The sequence below is a fragment of the Loxodonta africana genome, chromosome 13, assembly GCF_030014295.1.
Source record: "Loxodonta africana isolate mLoxAfr1 chromosome 13, mLoxAfr1.hap2, whole genome shotgun sequence".
Taxonomy (NCBI): domain Eukaryota; kingdom Metazoa; phylum Chordata; class Mammalia; order Proboscidea; family Elephantidae; genus Loxodonta; species Loxodonta africana.
This window is the reverse complement of record NC_087354.1, coordinates 49,441,246-49,457,520: the sequence shown is the minus strand read 5'-3', so window position 1 is coordinate 49,457,520 and position 16,275 is coordinate 49,441,246. Positions and strand designations below refer to the sequence as shown.

Here is a 16,275-nt window from a genome sequence, read left to right as displayed (position 1 = left end):
AGGAACTTAGATCTCCTGACACAAATCCTTTGCCTTTTCTACCATTCCATGTTGTCCAAGGATAGACTTTGAGTCAGTGGCAGAGTGGATCTTAGAACTCAGCGTTCCAGACTCAGGCCAGTGTCGTTTCTACTGACTGCATCACTCACGGTGACCCATGTTCCAGAGATTTCATGTCTCTGACTCGCATGACAAGATGAGTCTCTTAGCTTGGCCTCGGACAGGCTGCTGCACATGCAAAACTGTGGTCAGGCTGGGCAAACCTGGACCCACAGGCTGTGGTGGATGCACTCAGTTCACGGGAGATAGAGGCTGGAGGAGGGGTCAGAGCCGCAGGAGCCACCTTGAGTAGGTAAACACAGTATTTGGGGGCAGGCAGGAGGCCAGATTCAGGAGGTTCTGAACCGGGATGTCAGCTCTCAAGATGAAGGGACAGAAGAAGATAAAATGCATTGGCAGACCAGGGCCAGGACTGAGCAAAGCAGCCCACTGTCCTGCAGAACAAACCCCTCAAGGGGCAGGAAGCCCAGGCCAACCTGGAGACCTCTCTGAGCATCCCTGGGGACTCATCCACCCACCCTCTTCTGCTTGGGCCGAGTTAGGTGATTATAATTGTGTGTCCATCTCTCCTGCAGCCAGAAAGACTCCAGGGGACCCACTATTCTGTGCAGTCGGACATCTGGAGCATGGGGCTCTCTCTTGTGGAGATGGCAGTTGGGAGGTACCCCATCCCTCCTCCAGATGCCAAGGAGCTGGAGCTGATGTTTGGGTGCCATGTGGAGGGAGATGCAGCTGAGACACCGCCCAGGCCAAGGACCCCTGGGAGGCCGCTCAGCTGTGAGTGCCTGTCTGGGGTTTCTGGAGGGCTGATTATCTGTACATAAGCCCCAGACTGACCCCTGGCCCTGTGGCAGGCTGGGGGCAAAGGGGAAATAGGGCATGGGTCTCCACGTTATTACCACCAACTTCCTACTATTTGTTGGGTGCCTACTACGTTCCAGGCACTGTGCTTAGCTCTTTCTGTTCAGTATCGTTTTTTTTTTTTTTTTGGTCATGGCATTTTCTTCTTATTTTTTTATTTTGGTCATTTTTTTAATTTTATAGAATTCACCGTTTTAATGTATAAAATCCACTGGTTTTTAGTATAGTCACAGTATTGTGCAGCCATCACCATTATCTAATTGTAGAACATTTCCATCTTACCAATTAGCAGTCACTCCTACCGCCCCCGCCCCCAGCCCCTGGCAACCGCTAATCTACTTTCTACCTCTCTCGATTTGCCTCGCATTACCTATTTTTAGTAACGACCCTGTATGGGAGCACTGTTATAATCTCTGTTTTATAGATGAGGAAACTGAGGCACAGAGCAGTTAGCATGCCCAGGTCACATAAGCTTGTAAGTGGCCAAGTCTGACTCCCAAGATGATAAACACTATGCACAACCACTGGCCTCTCTGAACGCGAATATTGTGAAGTAAACCTGATCCTTAGTGAAGATTCTGGCCCAGCCATCATTTTCATATGTAGTTTCTATCAGGAAGCTCCTGTCTGACCAGGGAGATCTGATCCATGAGGCCCATATGGGAGAAAACAGAAACCAAACCCATTGCTGTCCAGTTGATTCTGAGTGGACCTGCCGCATAGGGCTTCCAAGGGGTGCCCGGTGGTTAGCAGCCGAAGCTCTTAACCACTGTGCCACCAGGGTTTCCCCATGTGGGAGAGAGTGTGTATAAAGGGAGACAGAGGGGACTGGGAGGAGGTTGGCAGATCATCGGAAGAGCTGGTGGCTCTGGTCCCTGAGGCTGGTCTATGACTCTGAGGTATTGTTATGGATTGAATTGTGTCTCCCAAAAATATGTGTTGTAAATCCTGACCTCCATGCCTGTGGTTACAATCCCATTTGGGAATGGGTTGGTTTTATTATATTAATGACGCAGGATTAGTGTAGGGTGTGTCTTGAGTCAGTCTCTTTTGCGATATAAAAGAGATTAAAACAAGCAAGGGAAAGAAGCAGAGATGGGGAAGGGAGATGCCAAGCCACATGAAGATTGCCCAGGAGCAGAAGTTCAGAAGAGACAAGGACCTTCCTCCAGAGCTGACAGAGAGAGCGCTTTCCCCTAGAACTTGGACCTCTAGCCTCCTAAAACTGTGAAAAAATTAATTTGTTTGTTAAAGGCACTCACTTGTGGTATTTCTGTTATAGTAGCACTAGATAACTAAGAATTTGGTACTGAGAAAGTAGGGTGCTGCTCTAACAGATACCTAAAATGTGGAAGCAGTTTTGGAATTAGGTAATGGGTAGCGGCCAGAAGAGTTTTAAGGTGACTAATAGTAAAAGCCTACATTGCCTTGAAGAGACTGTTGGTAGAGTTATTGACATCAGGGGCAATTCTGAAGGGCTCAAAAGGAAGTGAGGAGAGCTATAGAGAACGTTTCTGTTTCTGTTGTCTTAGAGAATACATGTGGTGTCAGCAACAGAATGTTGCTAGACATTTGGATGTTAACTGTGCTTTTGGTGAGGCTTTAAAACAGGGCTCCGAACCAGTTCATTCTGGTTTGAACCCCTGCTGCAAATTTGCATTTCTAACCAGTTCCCAGGAAGTTATAGGTAAGAATCACCTGGGGGATCTTGTTAAAATGCAGATTCTGATTCAGTCTATCTGGCTGATGAGATTTCTAAGCAAGATCTTAAAGGGGCCACATGGTTTCTTCTTGCTTATAGTAAAATGTGAGAGGAAAGAGACTTAAAAATGAACTGTGCAAAATAAAAACAAAACTTAAAGATTTGGAAAATTCTGTTGTACAAACTAAGGACGCGTGTGTCTTGAATTTTTATCGAGGATTTGGCTACACAATCTCTGTTAAAGAGATTAAGCCAGTGTCTGACGGAGCTAACCAGCTACCTACCACAGCAGAAACCCATCAGCTTATATTGAAGAGAAAGAACTAAAGGAAACAATGCCATCTGCCTCTTAGAATTCTCCAGGCAGGAAACAGGTCAAAGGAGCTACATCTGCTGTCCTCCAAGAAAATGACTGTGCCTGGAGAAACTGAGAGATCAGCGGAACTGTTGGAGAGAGCACAGGAAGCAGGGCTGCCTCGATGTCAAAGGGTGGAACCACAGGCCTGCTGGGTTTCAAAGAGACAGATCTTCACCAACTTGTGTTCCAAAGTGTGGGGCTGCTGTTCACGAATGCCAGGGGGGTGGGACCACTTCTCAGAGCTGAGGGACTGGACTGCCATGCCCAAGGGCCAGAAGAACTGGGCCTCCTGGGGTCAAGAGGTAGGTTCACCACTCAGATGGACTAGGAGAATGGGACTGCCCAAAGTTAATGGAGCAGAGTTGTGGTCCTAGTGGCCCTGGAAGGCGGAGCTGAAGCCCAGGGCCAGGGGCCTCTACCCAAATGCAAAGGGCATGGCCAACAGCTAGGGTCTGGGGGCAGGGCCACTGCCCAGATAGTCTCAGAGAACAGAGGATTATTTTCAAGCCTTGAGAGCTGATGTAAATTATTCTGCTGAATTTTGGACTTGGTACCTGTTACCCCTTCTTTCACTCCAGTTTCTCCCGTTTGTAAAGGAAATGTCTACCTTGTGCCTGTTCTACCATTGCAATTTGTTTGAAAGCAGGTAATTTGTAGATATCACAGGTTCGCAGATGAAGAGGAGTTTTGCCCCGGGATGGAATACACCTCAAGTCTCACCCAGATTTGATTTAGATGATTCAGAAGATGAGATTTCGGACTTGGAGTTGATTTAAGACTTTGGGGATGATGTGATGGGGTGAATGTGTTTTGCATGTAGCAAGCACATGAATTTTGGGGGGTCAAGGGGTGGAATATTATGGATTGAATTATGTCCCCCCAGAATATGTTGTAAATCCTAACCTCTACACCTGTGGTTATTATTCCATCTGGGAATGGGTTGTTAATGAGACAGGATTAGTGCAGGGTGTGTCTTGAGTCAATCCCTTTGAGATACAGAAGAGATTAAACAAGCATCTGAGAAGCAGAGATGGGGAAGAGAGATGCCAAGCCATATGAAGACCACCCAGGAGCAGAAGCTCAGAAGAGACAAGGACCTTCTTCCAAAGCAACAGAGAGAGAAAGCCTTCCCCTAGAGACAGCAGCTTGAACTCGGACTTTGAGCCCCTTAAACTGTGAGAAAATTAATTTCTGTTTGTGAAATCCACCCACTTGTGGCATTTCTGTTATAACAGCTCTACATCACTAAGACAAAAAAAAAAAAAAAGACAGGTATAAAAAAAAAACCAAGTTCAGGGACAAGGAAGAAGCTGAGTCCTTTGACATTATAGGCAGTCCTCAGATTACGCTTGAGTTCTGTTCCTAAGTCTGTCTTTAAGTCAAAATTGCACATAAGTCAGAATAGTTAGGTACACTTCGTATCTAACGTCAATGTTTGTCTTAGTATATAGTGTACCCTTCTGTGCATAAAAACATTAAACACTGCCAGATACACTAAAACATCTTTAACATAATAATACAGTAATAATAATAATGTTTTGATGTGTGTCACAAAGTAGTGCCCATTTGTTATGAACCATTGTATGTACCTTGAATTTTTAGTAGGCTTTACGGGGGTACGTTTGTAACTACAGGTTGTACATAAGTTGGACGTTCGTAACCTGGGGACTGCTTGTATCTCATTTGCTCTTCTTTGAATGACAAGGAAGGGGGAGGAAGGGCAGATATAATTTTATTATCCAATCCCACTTTACAAAACTCAAAACTGAGGCTCGGTGGTCAACTGATTTGCCCAAGGTCACAAGCCTAGGGCGTGGCAGAGCACAGACAGGTACCCCAGCTGGTGACTCCATGGCCTTTGCTGGTGCCCCCTGTGTTTAGGCCTTAATGTGGCTGTCTTGTCTAATATCATCCATGACCTTGTTCTGGTTCCTGGGATCCATGCCCAACCCCTATCCTCATCTTATCTGTTTCTGAGAAGTGTTTTCTTCCTTTTTTTTTTAATGAATTCTAGCTTATGGAATGGACAGCCGACCTCCCATGGCGATTTTTGAGTTGTTGGATTACATAGTTAACGAGGTAAGTACCACCCGGCTTCCTTGACCTTGGAATTATTTGGTCCTCTTAAGAAAAAAACCCAACAACTGAGTTAACTAGGAAACCCGCGAGTTGTCCCCCAGTGTGGGCCGCCTAGCCCAGGATTCGCTTGTTCTGGTCTGTGTATCATACTCTTGGAATTGAGGGGCTGGTTTAGAGACCTCAGGGGTTCCTTCCCAAGGAGATGCCTTCAGGTAGCTCTGAGTCTCTCCTCCTTTCCTAGATTCAGGAGCTCCACCTTGCCTACTTACTTCCTTTTTTTTCTCTCTTTAATAGAGTACTTTATTTATTTATTATTAATTTTTATTGTGCTTTAAGTGAAAGCTTACAAATCAGGTCAGTCTCTCATACATAAGTTTACATACACCTTGCTATATACTCCTAATTGCTTTCCCCCTAATGATACAGCACATTCCTTCCCTCCACTCTCTCTCCTCATGTCCATTTGGGCAGCTTCTGGCCCCCTCTGCCCTCTCATCTCCCCTCCAGACAGGAGATGCTAACATAGTCTCATGTATCTACTCAATCCAAGAAGCTTGTTCTTCGCCATTATCATTTTCCATCCCATATTCCAGTTCTATCCCTTTCTGAAGAGTTGGCTTTGGGAATGGTTCCCGTCTTGGGCTAACAGAAGGTCTGTGGACCATGGCCTCCAGGGTCCTTCTAGTCCCAGTTGGACCATTAAGTCTGATCTTTTTATGAGAATTTGGGGTCTGCATCCCACCGCTCTCCTGCTCCCTCAGGGGTTCTCTGTTGCCCACTTACTTCTTGTTCTTTCACTCACCAAGCATTTCTTGTGCATTTTCCTGTTTGTTAAGTACTGTGGGGTTGGGTAGGAATGGGGTGGAAATCCCAAGGTGGAAAAGAAAAGTCTTAAAGATTGTGTAGAGGAGGCAAGGCAACGCATACATAACTCGAATATAGGGTTCTCTCTCTTAAGTGCCATTAAAAAGCTATGAACATAAAAATGGCAGCATAGAAATAGATAGGAACATTCGCTATGAACTGTTGTGTGACAAGAGGATTACAGAATAGTTATATAATGGTATGACCAATTCCTAAAAAAAATCTGTGTATGCATATATGTGCATATAAAAAGTCTGGAAAGTAACAAAATATAGTTATTGCTCAGTGATGGAATTTCAGGTACTTAAGATTTTCTTTTGGTTATTGGTATTGGCTGACTTTAATACAAAGAACAAAGATTATTTGTGAAACAAATATACTCGTATGTTTAAATGAAAAAAAAGGATCAAGGAAGGAATATGCTGACATTCATTCATCAGGTTTGGGTTTGGGGAGAGGGAAACTGTGGACAAGCACAAGGGTTGCTCAGAGGAGGGCAGCCTCCTCCCTGGTTGGCAGGGGTAGAGGAGCTGGGCCAGGGCAAGATGGGCTCCAGACTGAGGAGACAGCCAGGCCAGCACTGCCGGCCCAGGGGCAGCGTGGGCAGAGGAAGAGAAGAGGACCAATTGGCATGTTTGGGAAGCAGCTGGAGGGGGTGTAAAGATTATTGTCCAGTTCTTTTCTTCTCAAAAGACCAGTGGAATGATGTCTCCCACTTCTTAGTATTCTCAGAAAACAGACCTCAAAAGGCTCAGAAAGGTCTTTTTTTCTTTTTCCATTACAAACTCAACAGGAAAATCCTGGCTAACCCCAGCAGTTAATTAAATCACTGTCATTGGTTCACTGTGTCTGCTGGGGAGGTTAATTTACCTCTAGTTGCTGTCTGCACAGCTTCATCCCATATTCCATGGGGCATGGAAAAGAAGGTCAAGATCTGACCATTGCTGCTTAAGGATTCCAGGAAGGCAGAGCGGGTTGCATTTGTGGCAGTCAGGAAGCCATCCTGTACTCGGGACCGGCTGGGCAGTGCTGGCTGGGAGCCGCGTTAAGGGACGGGAAGGCCAGAGGTTAAATATACAGCTGCCCGTCTCCTTCTGTATTTTCACCCTCATGTTCCTGCTTAGCTCTCCCGGCACTGCTGAGGTGGACCAGACTGGTTTTGTCGTCCTCCTCATGCAGGTGAGGACACTGAGGCTCCCAGATGAAAGGCTGAGGTCCTTCCCTCTGGTGCTCTTTCCTCCTGCCACCTCTCCGTCCACCCCCCCCCTTCAGGAGGCTGTGCTCAGGGGTGCTGGGTTACCTCTTGCTCTGCTGCCACACTTGCCTGGCCCCTTCTCTCTTAGGAGGAATGGACTGGCCTCTGGAGGCCAAGCTGCCAGTGCCCTCTCTCTGGACATCCCCTCCACGCCCCTCAGCAGCAGGGACAGTCTGCAGAGTGAGGCTTGCTGTGGGTCCTTGTTCCTAAGAGGGGTCCTTGGCCTCAGTTCAGGCTCATTCACCCACTGTTCTGAGGAAGCGTTCACAGGGGAGAGGGCTAGGCGGGGCTTTCTGGTAGGGGGCAAGGCCCAGTGTTTTATTTCTGACCTCACGAATCGCCTGTTGCTTCTGGCCTACACATCAGAGCAGTGACGTCCTGGGCACTGTGGTTAAGTCAGCTTCTCACAAGGAAGCTACATGCAGCCCCAGTGCAAGGCCTGTAAAGCGGGCTCACAGTTCCTGGGGCTGCATGTGGCCCGTGAGCCTGGTGCTCTGGGACCTTGTACTGTGTAGCCCTCTGTGGTCCCTACCATCGGAAACGAGAGCTGTTGTCAGTGCTCTTGGTTTGTTGCCTAAAAATGGCCTCATTCCCAGAGTGTGCGGACAGCATTCCTCCAGACCCAGCCCTCTGCCAGTTAGGGTTTCACCAACCTTCGCTGCCCCTCCAGGGCTCAGGAAAGATGACTGTGTTGGGCCTTCTGTGACTTCCGCAGCTGCCTGGTGGTTTACGTATCCCATAGCTCCTGCTGCTCCTACTTTCTGGTTATGTTTCTGTGCCACCCTCCCAAGAGTTAGAACTGTAGAGTCAGTGGTGGAAGGGGTCCCAGAGATTATTTGGTCCAACTCCCTCGTTTCATTGAAGAGTAAACTGAGGCTTAGAGAGGAACAGTGACTTACTCAATGTCCCTCAACAAGTGAGTGGTAGAACAGTGACCTGAACCCAGTTCTAACTGGCATGCAAGACCAGTGCTTCCAACAGGGTGACTCAGCAGGCTGTCGATGGCCTCCTGCCCCATCTTTCCTTGACTGGATAAGGGCAGCCCTGCCCCAAGGTGGGGGTGGGGAGGGGAGAGAAGGTGGCTGGAGCGGGGAGCCAGGCGTTTCTCATGTCTTGACATGTGTTTGCAGCCTCCTCCAAAACTTCCCAGTGGAGTATTCAGTCTGGAATTCCAAGATTTTGTGAATAAATGGTAAGCGGCTTCTTGTTCTCTGGAAGGGCAGGGTGGCTTCATTAGGCTCCCAGCCCACCTCAGGAGCTCCAGCTTTGCTTCTGCTGGGTGTGGTGTTGCCCTCTTCCCTCCCCTCAGTTGCTGCCCTCGGCCCTACTTCCGGAGCGCTAGGACTTAATGTGACACTCCTGGTGTATGTACAGTGGTGGATAAACCAGTGGCTGCTTTTGGCACATGCTCCACGGAGATCGGCATGCTGCCTTTTGAGCCTTTAATTCAGCAGGCACTCATTAACCTACGGGCGTGACGAGGTGCTGAGGCCAGAAGATGGATAAGGCTCAGGCACTCCTCACAGAGCCTGCAGCATCGGGGGACGGGCATGCAGACTAAGTAATTATGATGAGGGCCCGTGCCAGGCAATAGCTCTCACATTCTCTCTCTTCCTTTAAGCCTAATCAAAAACCCCGCAGAGAGAGCAGATTTGAAGCAACTCATGGTAAGTCCACTTATTGCAGATTCTTACAGTACCTGTTTATTTGCTGTTCTCCTTTTCTCTCAATCATCTGTCTGTCCATCCATCCAGTACTTCCTGAGCCCCATTCGCTGCTCTGCCCTGACTACTGAAGTCAGCTGGCGCTGGGGCCGCAACATACCAAGTGCCAATCTCTCCTGTCTTCCCATCAGTTTAAAAGAAAAGCTGGGATAACTCCCAGCCTGGGTGAGTGTGTGGGAGGACTGGTCTGTGGCAGCTGAGGGAAAGAAAGGGCCAACTCACCGTCTTCACGGGAACTGGGCCTTATTCTAATACTGACAGGTTCTCCTCACACTACCACTGCCAGCACCCTCCCTGGGTCTTTCTCTACTGGCCTCCTCGTGTGGTAGCTGGGTGGGTGGGGTAATACTGTAAATATCTTGTATGTCTTATCACCTGTACAGTGTAAACATGCACTTTCAAGTCCACCATTTCCTTCATTCCCTGTGACAACCCTGTGAGGTGTATAAGGCAGAGCTATTACCCCCATTTCTAGCTCAGAGAGGCAAGTGAATTCCCCAACACCTCACAGCCAGCGAGACTGGCAGCACCAGGCTGAGCTGGCTGTTTGGCCTGCAGTTGGCCCTGCTTTCCTGGCCCCCACTGCTGCTCCAGGGCAGCCCCCAGGAGCTCCTTCCAAGTGCTGCACAAGCCCTGGCCCCGAGACACCTGGATTTTCCTTCTGGGTCGTGTTTTAATACTACTTCCTTTTCTTGTTTCCTCACATCCAGGTTCACACGTTTATCAAGAGATCTGATGCTGAAGAAGTGGATTTTGCCGGTTGGCTCTGCTCCACCATCGGCCTTAACCAGCCCAGCACACCAACGCACGCAGCTGGCGTCTAAGCGTTAATGAAGCAGCAGAGTCCCCTGCCCAGTGGCATGCCATGTTGCTTTCGGGCCTCGTTCCCATGCCTGGCTCCATTCAGACGTCCATTTCACCTGTGATAAAGGATGAAGATACAGCATGTGCCAAAATTCTACTTATTTTTACTATTACTGTCTTATTCTTCTATTGTTAGTTCCCTAAGTGGATTGGCTGTGTGCTTGGGGCATCTGTGTGCTGATGATTAAAACATGAGCAACGCTGAATTACAGTGAACCTCTGGTGACTGTGGGTAGTCATTCTTCCTGAAACTTGCACTGCTGTTCCCTCACTGTGACTGGCTGGCCGCATGTATTTTCAGGGCTCTCTGATACATCCACCTCGCAGCACTGCGTTCTTGCCGGCGCACCTGCTCTCCACTCCAGTGGGGAAGCCCGGGACACCCTTCACAGGCAGTGTGTGTGAGGCATGCTTTGCTGCTATGAAAATGAGCGTCACAAAGTGTACGTCATGTTTTTAGTAGTAGTAATTTGCTTTTGATGTAGAATTCAGCATTTTCCATCAAAATCTTGCCAGGGCCCTTCACTGCCATGATAGCCAGGGCTTCACCAGTCTGTCTACTGGGATGATTTGTAGACTTCTGGTTGTATTTCTATATTTATTTTTAAATATACTAGGTGGGGTTATTTAGTGGCGTGTGTCTCTCTAAGTTTGGATTAGTGTTTCTAAAACAGTCGAGTTATTTTGAATGTCACAAATGGATCAAGGCATTAAAACGTGTCAGATTAATCTTTCCCTGAATCCAAGTACTGATGCTATTATAAAACAAGTGTGTATAGTGCCTAAAAATTGTATGAAAATCCTGTTAACCGTTTTAATCCAGATGTTTAACAACTCTAATCTCTTATTCTAATAAATATACTATCAAGTTAAGAAAAAAAAAAGGGCAAAAGTTTTTTCTGCTTTTGTGGGGAGATTTTCAGTTTCTCTAGGACTGAAGAAATCATACACTTTAGCCAAGTATTATAGCGCGGAAAGGTAAGGACAGGAAGGGGACCAGAAGGCAGAAACATGACACTAAGACAAGTTCAGTGCTTTGGGCTGATGGGGCTTCCTGTGATTCATCTTCAAATCACAGAATGATTGAAATTTTGTTCAGCTCTTCTCACAGGACACCCCCCTCTGTTCATCTTCCAGCACCTTCCTTCCACCTGTTTATAAAAGTGAACAGCAGCAGCCTGGGGTGGGGATGGGAGCAAATCTGAAGAAAATCGCCATATTTTTCACTTTCCGTACAGAGGCGCCCTAGGGGCCTGGGCTGCCCGGCTCCAGGACCACAGCTCACAGGGGTGCCTTTGCCGGTGAGCTGGCAGCTGGAGCCACTGCCCTAGTCAGTCACATGCCGTCTGGCTATGCTGAGCAATCGTCTTGCCCTTTTCCCACTTACACTTAACCACACCTTCCTGGCATGGGCTTCGTCACACCTGTGAGGTGGCAGTGAAGTCACAGAAAACAAAGCCATGTCCCAACTGGCCACGTGTACCCTTTCCTTCTTCGAAGTGACTTCTGGAACTTGAGGTGCTTGCGAGGTGGCCTAGTCAGTAACTCTCCCCTGGTTTTCGATACATTTTTAGATTAAAAACAACTTGAAGAAATAATCTCCTGAGGAGGCAGTTCCACTCTGGGTCTACCAGAGCTTGGGATGAAGCCAGGATTTTAAAAACCAGTGTCGTAAACATGGCTACTGAAGCTAGTCAATGGTTTTTTCTCACTATGAGGCTAACGGCTGTTCTAAGTCAGCAGTTTGACTTACGTGTTTTCAGCAAACACTCAGGCCGAGGTTTAAGACCCACACCCTCCTCCCACCCTGTGTCTTGATAACAGAGAATGACCCCACTACTGAGGATATGTCTCATTAAAATGAGCAAACTGTATCCAGAGGAAGAAGAATGGGGTAACCTGCTGTCTAACACCTGGATCCGAATGCTTTCATGTTTGGTGCCATTTGAGGGGTGTTTTAAATTCTCTATTAACACTCTAAGGTATTGCATTTGTAGTCGAAGAACTTTTTTTTCCCAGCCACTTTTACCAAGAAGAATCTTGTTCTCAATAATGATATTCCCTGTGCCAGACTCCTTCCTCAAACTCCCCTTCCTGAGACACCAATAACAGCTGGATTTTGAAACATCTCACTGTTGTTGGGTGCTGTCTAGTCCACTGTGACTTAAAGCGACCCCACGTGACAGGAGAACCATCTCATAGGGTTTTCTAGCCTGTAATCTTTTATGGGAGCAGATTGCCAGATCTTCAGTGGAGTCTGGGTGGGTTCAAACTGCCAGCCTTCCAGTTAGCAGACAAGCACTTAACTGTTTGCACCACCAGAACCCAAAAACCCATTGCCATCAAGTCAATTCTGGCTCATAGTGACCCTGCAGGACAAAGTAGAACTGCCCCATAGAGTTTCCAAGGAGCGCTTGGTAGGTCCCAACTGCCAACCTTTTGGTTAGCAGCTATAGCACTTAACCACTATGCTACCAGGGTTTCCCTGCACTACCAGGGCTCCTTAAGTATCTCATTAGTACCTCACAACAACCCTGGAAACTTCTAGAGCAGATGTGACTATCCTCTCTGTAGAGATGGGCAAGTGAGAGTTGCAGAGGTGAAAGGGCAAGTGACTAGTTAATGGTAGAGCTGGAATTCAAAGCCGGGTTTTCCAGCTCTTAAAAAAAAAAAAAAAAACTCATGCTCGTACTTTAAATTAGACCCCAAAAGTACATACTTTGATGCTTTCTATTCCAAATACATTTCACACTGTTTTCCAAGAAACATGCTCATCATACACTTCTCGCTATTTCCTGTAAGAGTAGCTCAAAATAACTTTAATGAAACCACAATTAGAAAATGGGTCCATATTCTCTTCTGGAACAGTTACATAAAAGTTCTGCTTGATGTCTTTTGTGTTTTGTTTGGCTCTTCTGTCACTGGGCAGGGCAAACCAATTTCATACATTTGAGTGACTAATTTAATGGCATATTCAGTAGAAAAAGGGACAGTATGTAGAAATGAATCTCCACTTCAAATACTAAGTTCCAACAACTCTTATTCTGTAGCTCTCATCTCTTTATTATAAAAAGAAAACCTCCCAAGTACAGTGATTTCTTCTTCAACGGCACACTTCCTCTTAAGGCCAGAAGCGGGTTTTAAACCATCCGCTATACTGTTTTCACTGAAGGAGGAACTAATCCTTTTCTGTTGGTGTCTGGCAAGCAGCTAGCTATAATTTTTAAGCACATTTCACCACACTGTGAGGTCTCAAAGCTGGATGTGATGACAACCACACAAAAAGCCGTCTACAGTGGGCACCTTGCCATCTTCTCTCGCTGAGACAGTGGCCTTGCTGTGCTCACAGGGCTCAGCAGCATGATAACAGCCTTTAATTGGCTCTCTTAAAAGAGCCCTTGTTGATTGGAAAGGCTGGCTTATATTTAAACTCTGCCCTTTTTGCATATGCCAGGCTTTTGCAATGGCATTTCAGAGGAAGTTTTGTCTGTTTTGAACACAATTCCTGAATCTAATTACTGACACAGCGCCACCCACATTAATTACCTAATGCTAAGACACTGCATCTCTGATTTTCTACATTTCACCAAGTTTTGTTAAAATATCCTGAAGCTTGAGGTTATTGATGGAGACTTTTTTCAACAGCACATCCTTCTACAGTTCCTGCTTCCCTTTCAAGCAGGCTACAGGGCCCATGCCAGAAAGATTTCTTTAGAAAGTTCTGGAGCTTTAGATATTTACTTTGTATAACTAACTAACCCTGGTTCTTTCCCCCTTCAGGAATCTGATTCTTCTTCTTCTTCCTCCTCCTCCTCTTCTTCCAGGGCATGGCTCCTTGTGCTCAACTCCAGTGCTGTTTGGTTGATGGACGCTTCATTGTCTACATGCACCAACATCTGCTTCAGCCAAAGACATCAGGGATTAGTAGGAAAGACACTGGCCTCAAAACAGTAAATTCTTAAAAAAGACATTTTAAAATCAAATCTAAATTGCATCTCCAACTGTAATATTTATAAATTTCTCCACATCCCCTCTGGCCTGCTGCCAAAATGCGGGGAGTGTACCTGCCCCAGATTTGACAGAACGTCACCTGATTTACAAAGGCGGTCTTGTAGAAAGTGCCAGCATAAGAACTGCACTGACTTACATGTGCTGCTTTCAAATGGCTCTAAATGCTTTAACCAATAAACAACATCTGGGAGAATTACTCAAATATGATGTATTTAGAAAGAATCTGATTTTACTGACTTACTTGAGGGCATTTGATAAGAGAGGAATACGATGAAGATAAGAACTCATTTTTTAGCATTCACCTTATAGTTGAAGCCACGCTATTTTCTAGCCCCAAAGTTACTCATCATTTACAAGCCAGCAAGGGTTCTGACATCTCTCTACAAAGATCTCCACACTCTCCCTGGTTCATCGGAGCAGCTACAAAGGATGGATGACCAGGAGGGTGGAGGCAACAGGTTAGTAATTAATTAATAAAGTATAACTGACTTATAGGAAGGTGGGCTGGTTCATGCCTAAGAGTAATGTAGAACAGATGGCTTATTAAACTGGGAAATTAATTCCTATCAGCATTTCCCAGAGGCCTAGGGACCCACCGATTTACAACAATATTTGACCCCCCCAGCAACATGAGAGCAGAGTGGACTCTGCATTCTCTCCCTAGACCCACACTTAAGCTTACATCTTGGGGCTGTTCAGGTGCAGACTGAGAAGACAGCATTTCATCCCCTCCTCTAGAATTAATCATTGATTGAAGGGCCAGCTCTTCAACCTAGAAGAGAAGACTTGAGGGCACTTTCCTTATTCTTTTACTGGGCTAGTGAAGTGGGTAAAAATTACTGAGCAGGCTGCAAAATGATGGCAACACGAGAGGAAGTGAAAACAGCTGTAACATCTGTGCTGCTCTGGAGGGAAGGGTAGGGCTCTTAGGCTTTCCCTTCCTTTAAAGGAAATGGGTAAAGCTAGCCTTCAGCCTGTCCTCTTGGGTCCTGCTGAGCCAAGGCTTCCAATCCAAGGCATTCCTGGAGGACAGGGCATCTGGAGGTCATCATCAGTGCACACATCCCGTACTTTTACCGGTACTGTGGTGACATACAAGGGTGTAAGCTGAGCCATCACAACCTCTCTGAAGGAAAGCTCTTATTCCTTTGATACCTCAAAGTTGTATAGCACTTTTCAGTTTACAAACGGCTTTCCTATCAAGTGGATTTAAAGATTTGAATAAGGGTGCTGGGCAGGGCTTATGATCACCTCATAGGGCTGCAGGTGGCTGAATTACGCAGAAGCCCAGGCCTGGGAAATGGTCTGTGTGAAACTACAATCCTGACTCCTTGTAAAGGCCATGCAAGTCTGCAACAGCTCCAGGTGGAAAAGCGACCAGGCTGTGGGACAAGTCTCTTCTCCCGGAGCCTCCGTGTCTTCCTTAGCACAAAGTGTGTGTGTAGGTGGGGAGGGGGACCTGAGAGTCCCTTCTAGCTTTGTAAGCGCCAATACAAGCAGTAAATGCTACTGTAGGGGCTCGGGAGGGAAAGGTTGGTGGGAAGGGAAGGTCTAGGCAAGCCTCGGGGAACTCACACTTGCTCAATGTGGTCTGTGGGCCACCTTCATTTACGGGGGGGTGGGGTCGGAGTACACTTGCCAAACAGGTTCATTCCAGGGCCTCATCTCAGACCTGCAGGATCAAGACTCTGAGAGAGGTGGGGCCCAACAGTCTCCCAACAAGATCCCTACGTGCCTCGGATACTCAACTTTATAACCCATTAGACTAGCACCACGACGGACAGACGAGGGAGGGGACGGGCAGCAGCAGCCGATGCCCACCCATGGGCTTGGATAGGAAATCCTGGTGGGCGCCGCAAAGGGTCGGCGTTCTAGTACAGCCAGGCGGCCCGGGTTGGGGAGCGGCGGGGGCCGGACTCTGGGGGCGTTGGAGACATGGTCGCGCGGGAGGAATGCAGGGACGGGTGAGAGCCGCGCAGTCACCTTGAGCCGGTTCAGCTGGTCGTGCAGTGCCGCCTTCAGCCGAAGCAGCGTCTCTTCCTCCTTGCGTAGCTCCTGAAGCCGGCTCAGCATCGTCCCTCCTCACGTTAACCGTCCTCTGCCCAACCCAGTCGACCGGGCGCTCCGTGATGACGCCATCCCCTCTGCCTTCCCGGAAACCAGGCAGCGGCCATGTTGGAGAAGAGCAGTGAGAGCGTTTCCGGTTCCGCTCTCACCTTCGCAGCTGTGCCTGAATGTGCCCGGATTCCTCTCCAAGTGATGAGCGTGTTTCAAGCTGAAGTACACTCAAGAATAGTGTTCAGGGCGTTGGAGCTGTAAAGAACCTGGGAATGAATCTTGAGCTTGAGCAAATTCCTTAACCTGGTAGCCCGTTTCCTCACATTAGTAGAAAACGGTCAAACGTCAAGTTCCAAATGGTTCAACAAACACTTGGTGTCTCGCGCTGCCAACGTGTTGTTCCAACAAGCGGCCACGAAGCACTCACGAACCTGCAGGT

General features: G+C 47.4%; 2 protein-coding genes across 5 annotated transcripts in view; one reads left to right on the top strand and one right to left on the bottom strand.

Annotated features, from left to right (window-relative positions):
• The window catches only part of MAP2K1 (mitogen-activated protein kinase kinase 1), a 96,710-nt gene extending 86,059 nt beyond the window's left edge, over positions 1-10,651 (top strand). The window contains exons 7-11 of the mRNA XM_064267376.1: positions 636-837; positions 4,996-5,060; positions 8,310-8,371; positions 8,801-8,846; positions 9,614-10,651. Coding sequence (XP_064123446.1) covers positions 636-837; positions 4,996-5,060; positions 8,310-8,371; positions 8,801-8,846; positions 9,614-9,727 — 489 coding nt within the window. The 3' untranslated portion in view covers positions 9,728-10,651. The remainder of the gene's footprint in view (positions 1-635; positions 838-4,995; positions 5,061-8,309; positions 8,372-8,800; positions 8,847-9,613) is intronic.
• On the bottom strand, positions 9,557-15,876 carry SNAPC5 (small nuclear RNA activating complex polypeptide 5). Of its 4 annotated transcripts, XM_023558358.2 has the most exons (4): positions 15,762-15,872; positions 14,461-14,550; positions 13,527-13,666; positions 9,557-9,823 (listed from the first exon to the last, which is right to left on the bottom strand). In XM_023558358.2, the coding sequence occupies exons 1-3, from the start codon at positions 15,849-15,851 to the stop codon at positions 13,544-13,546; spliced, it is 303 nt and encodes a 100-aa protein (XP_023414126.1). In that variant the 5' UTR covers positions 15,852-15,872; the 3' UTR covers positions 9,557-9,823; positions 13,527-13,543. The 4 variants fall into 4 exon arrangements, with proteins under 4 accessions (XP_023414126.1, XP_003418423.1, XP_023414128.1 ...); XM_003418375.4 differs by lacking the exon at positions 9,557-9,823 and having other exon boundaries at positions 10,564-13,663; XM_023558360.2 differs by lacking the exons at positions 9,557-9,823; positions 15,762-15,872 and adding an exon at positions 15,528-15,750 and having other exon boundaries at positions 10,564-13,663.
• Positions 15,877-16,275: the final 399 nt, after the last annotated feature.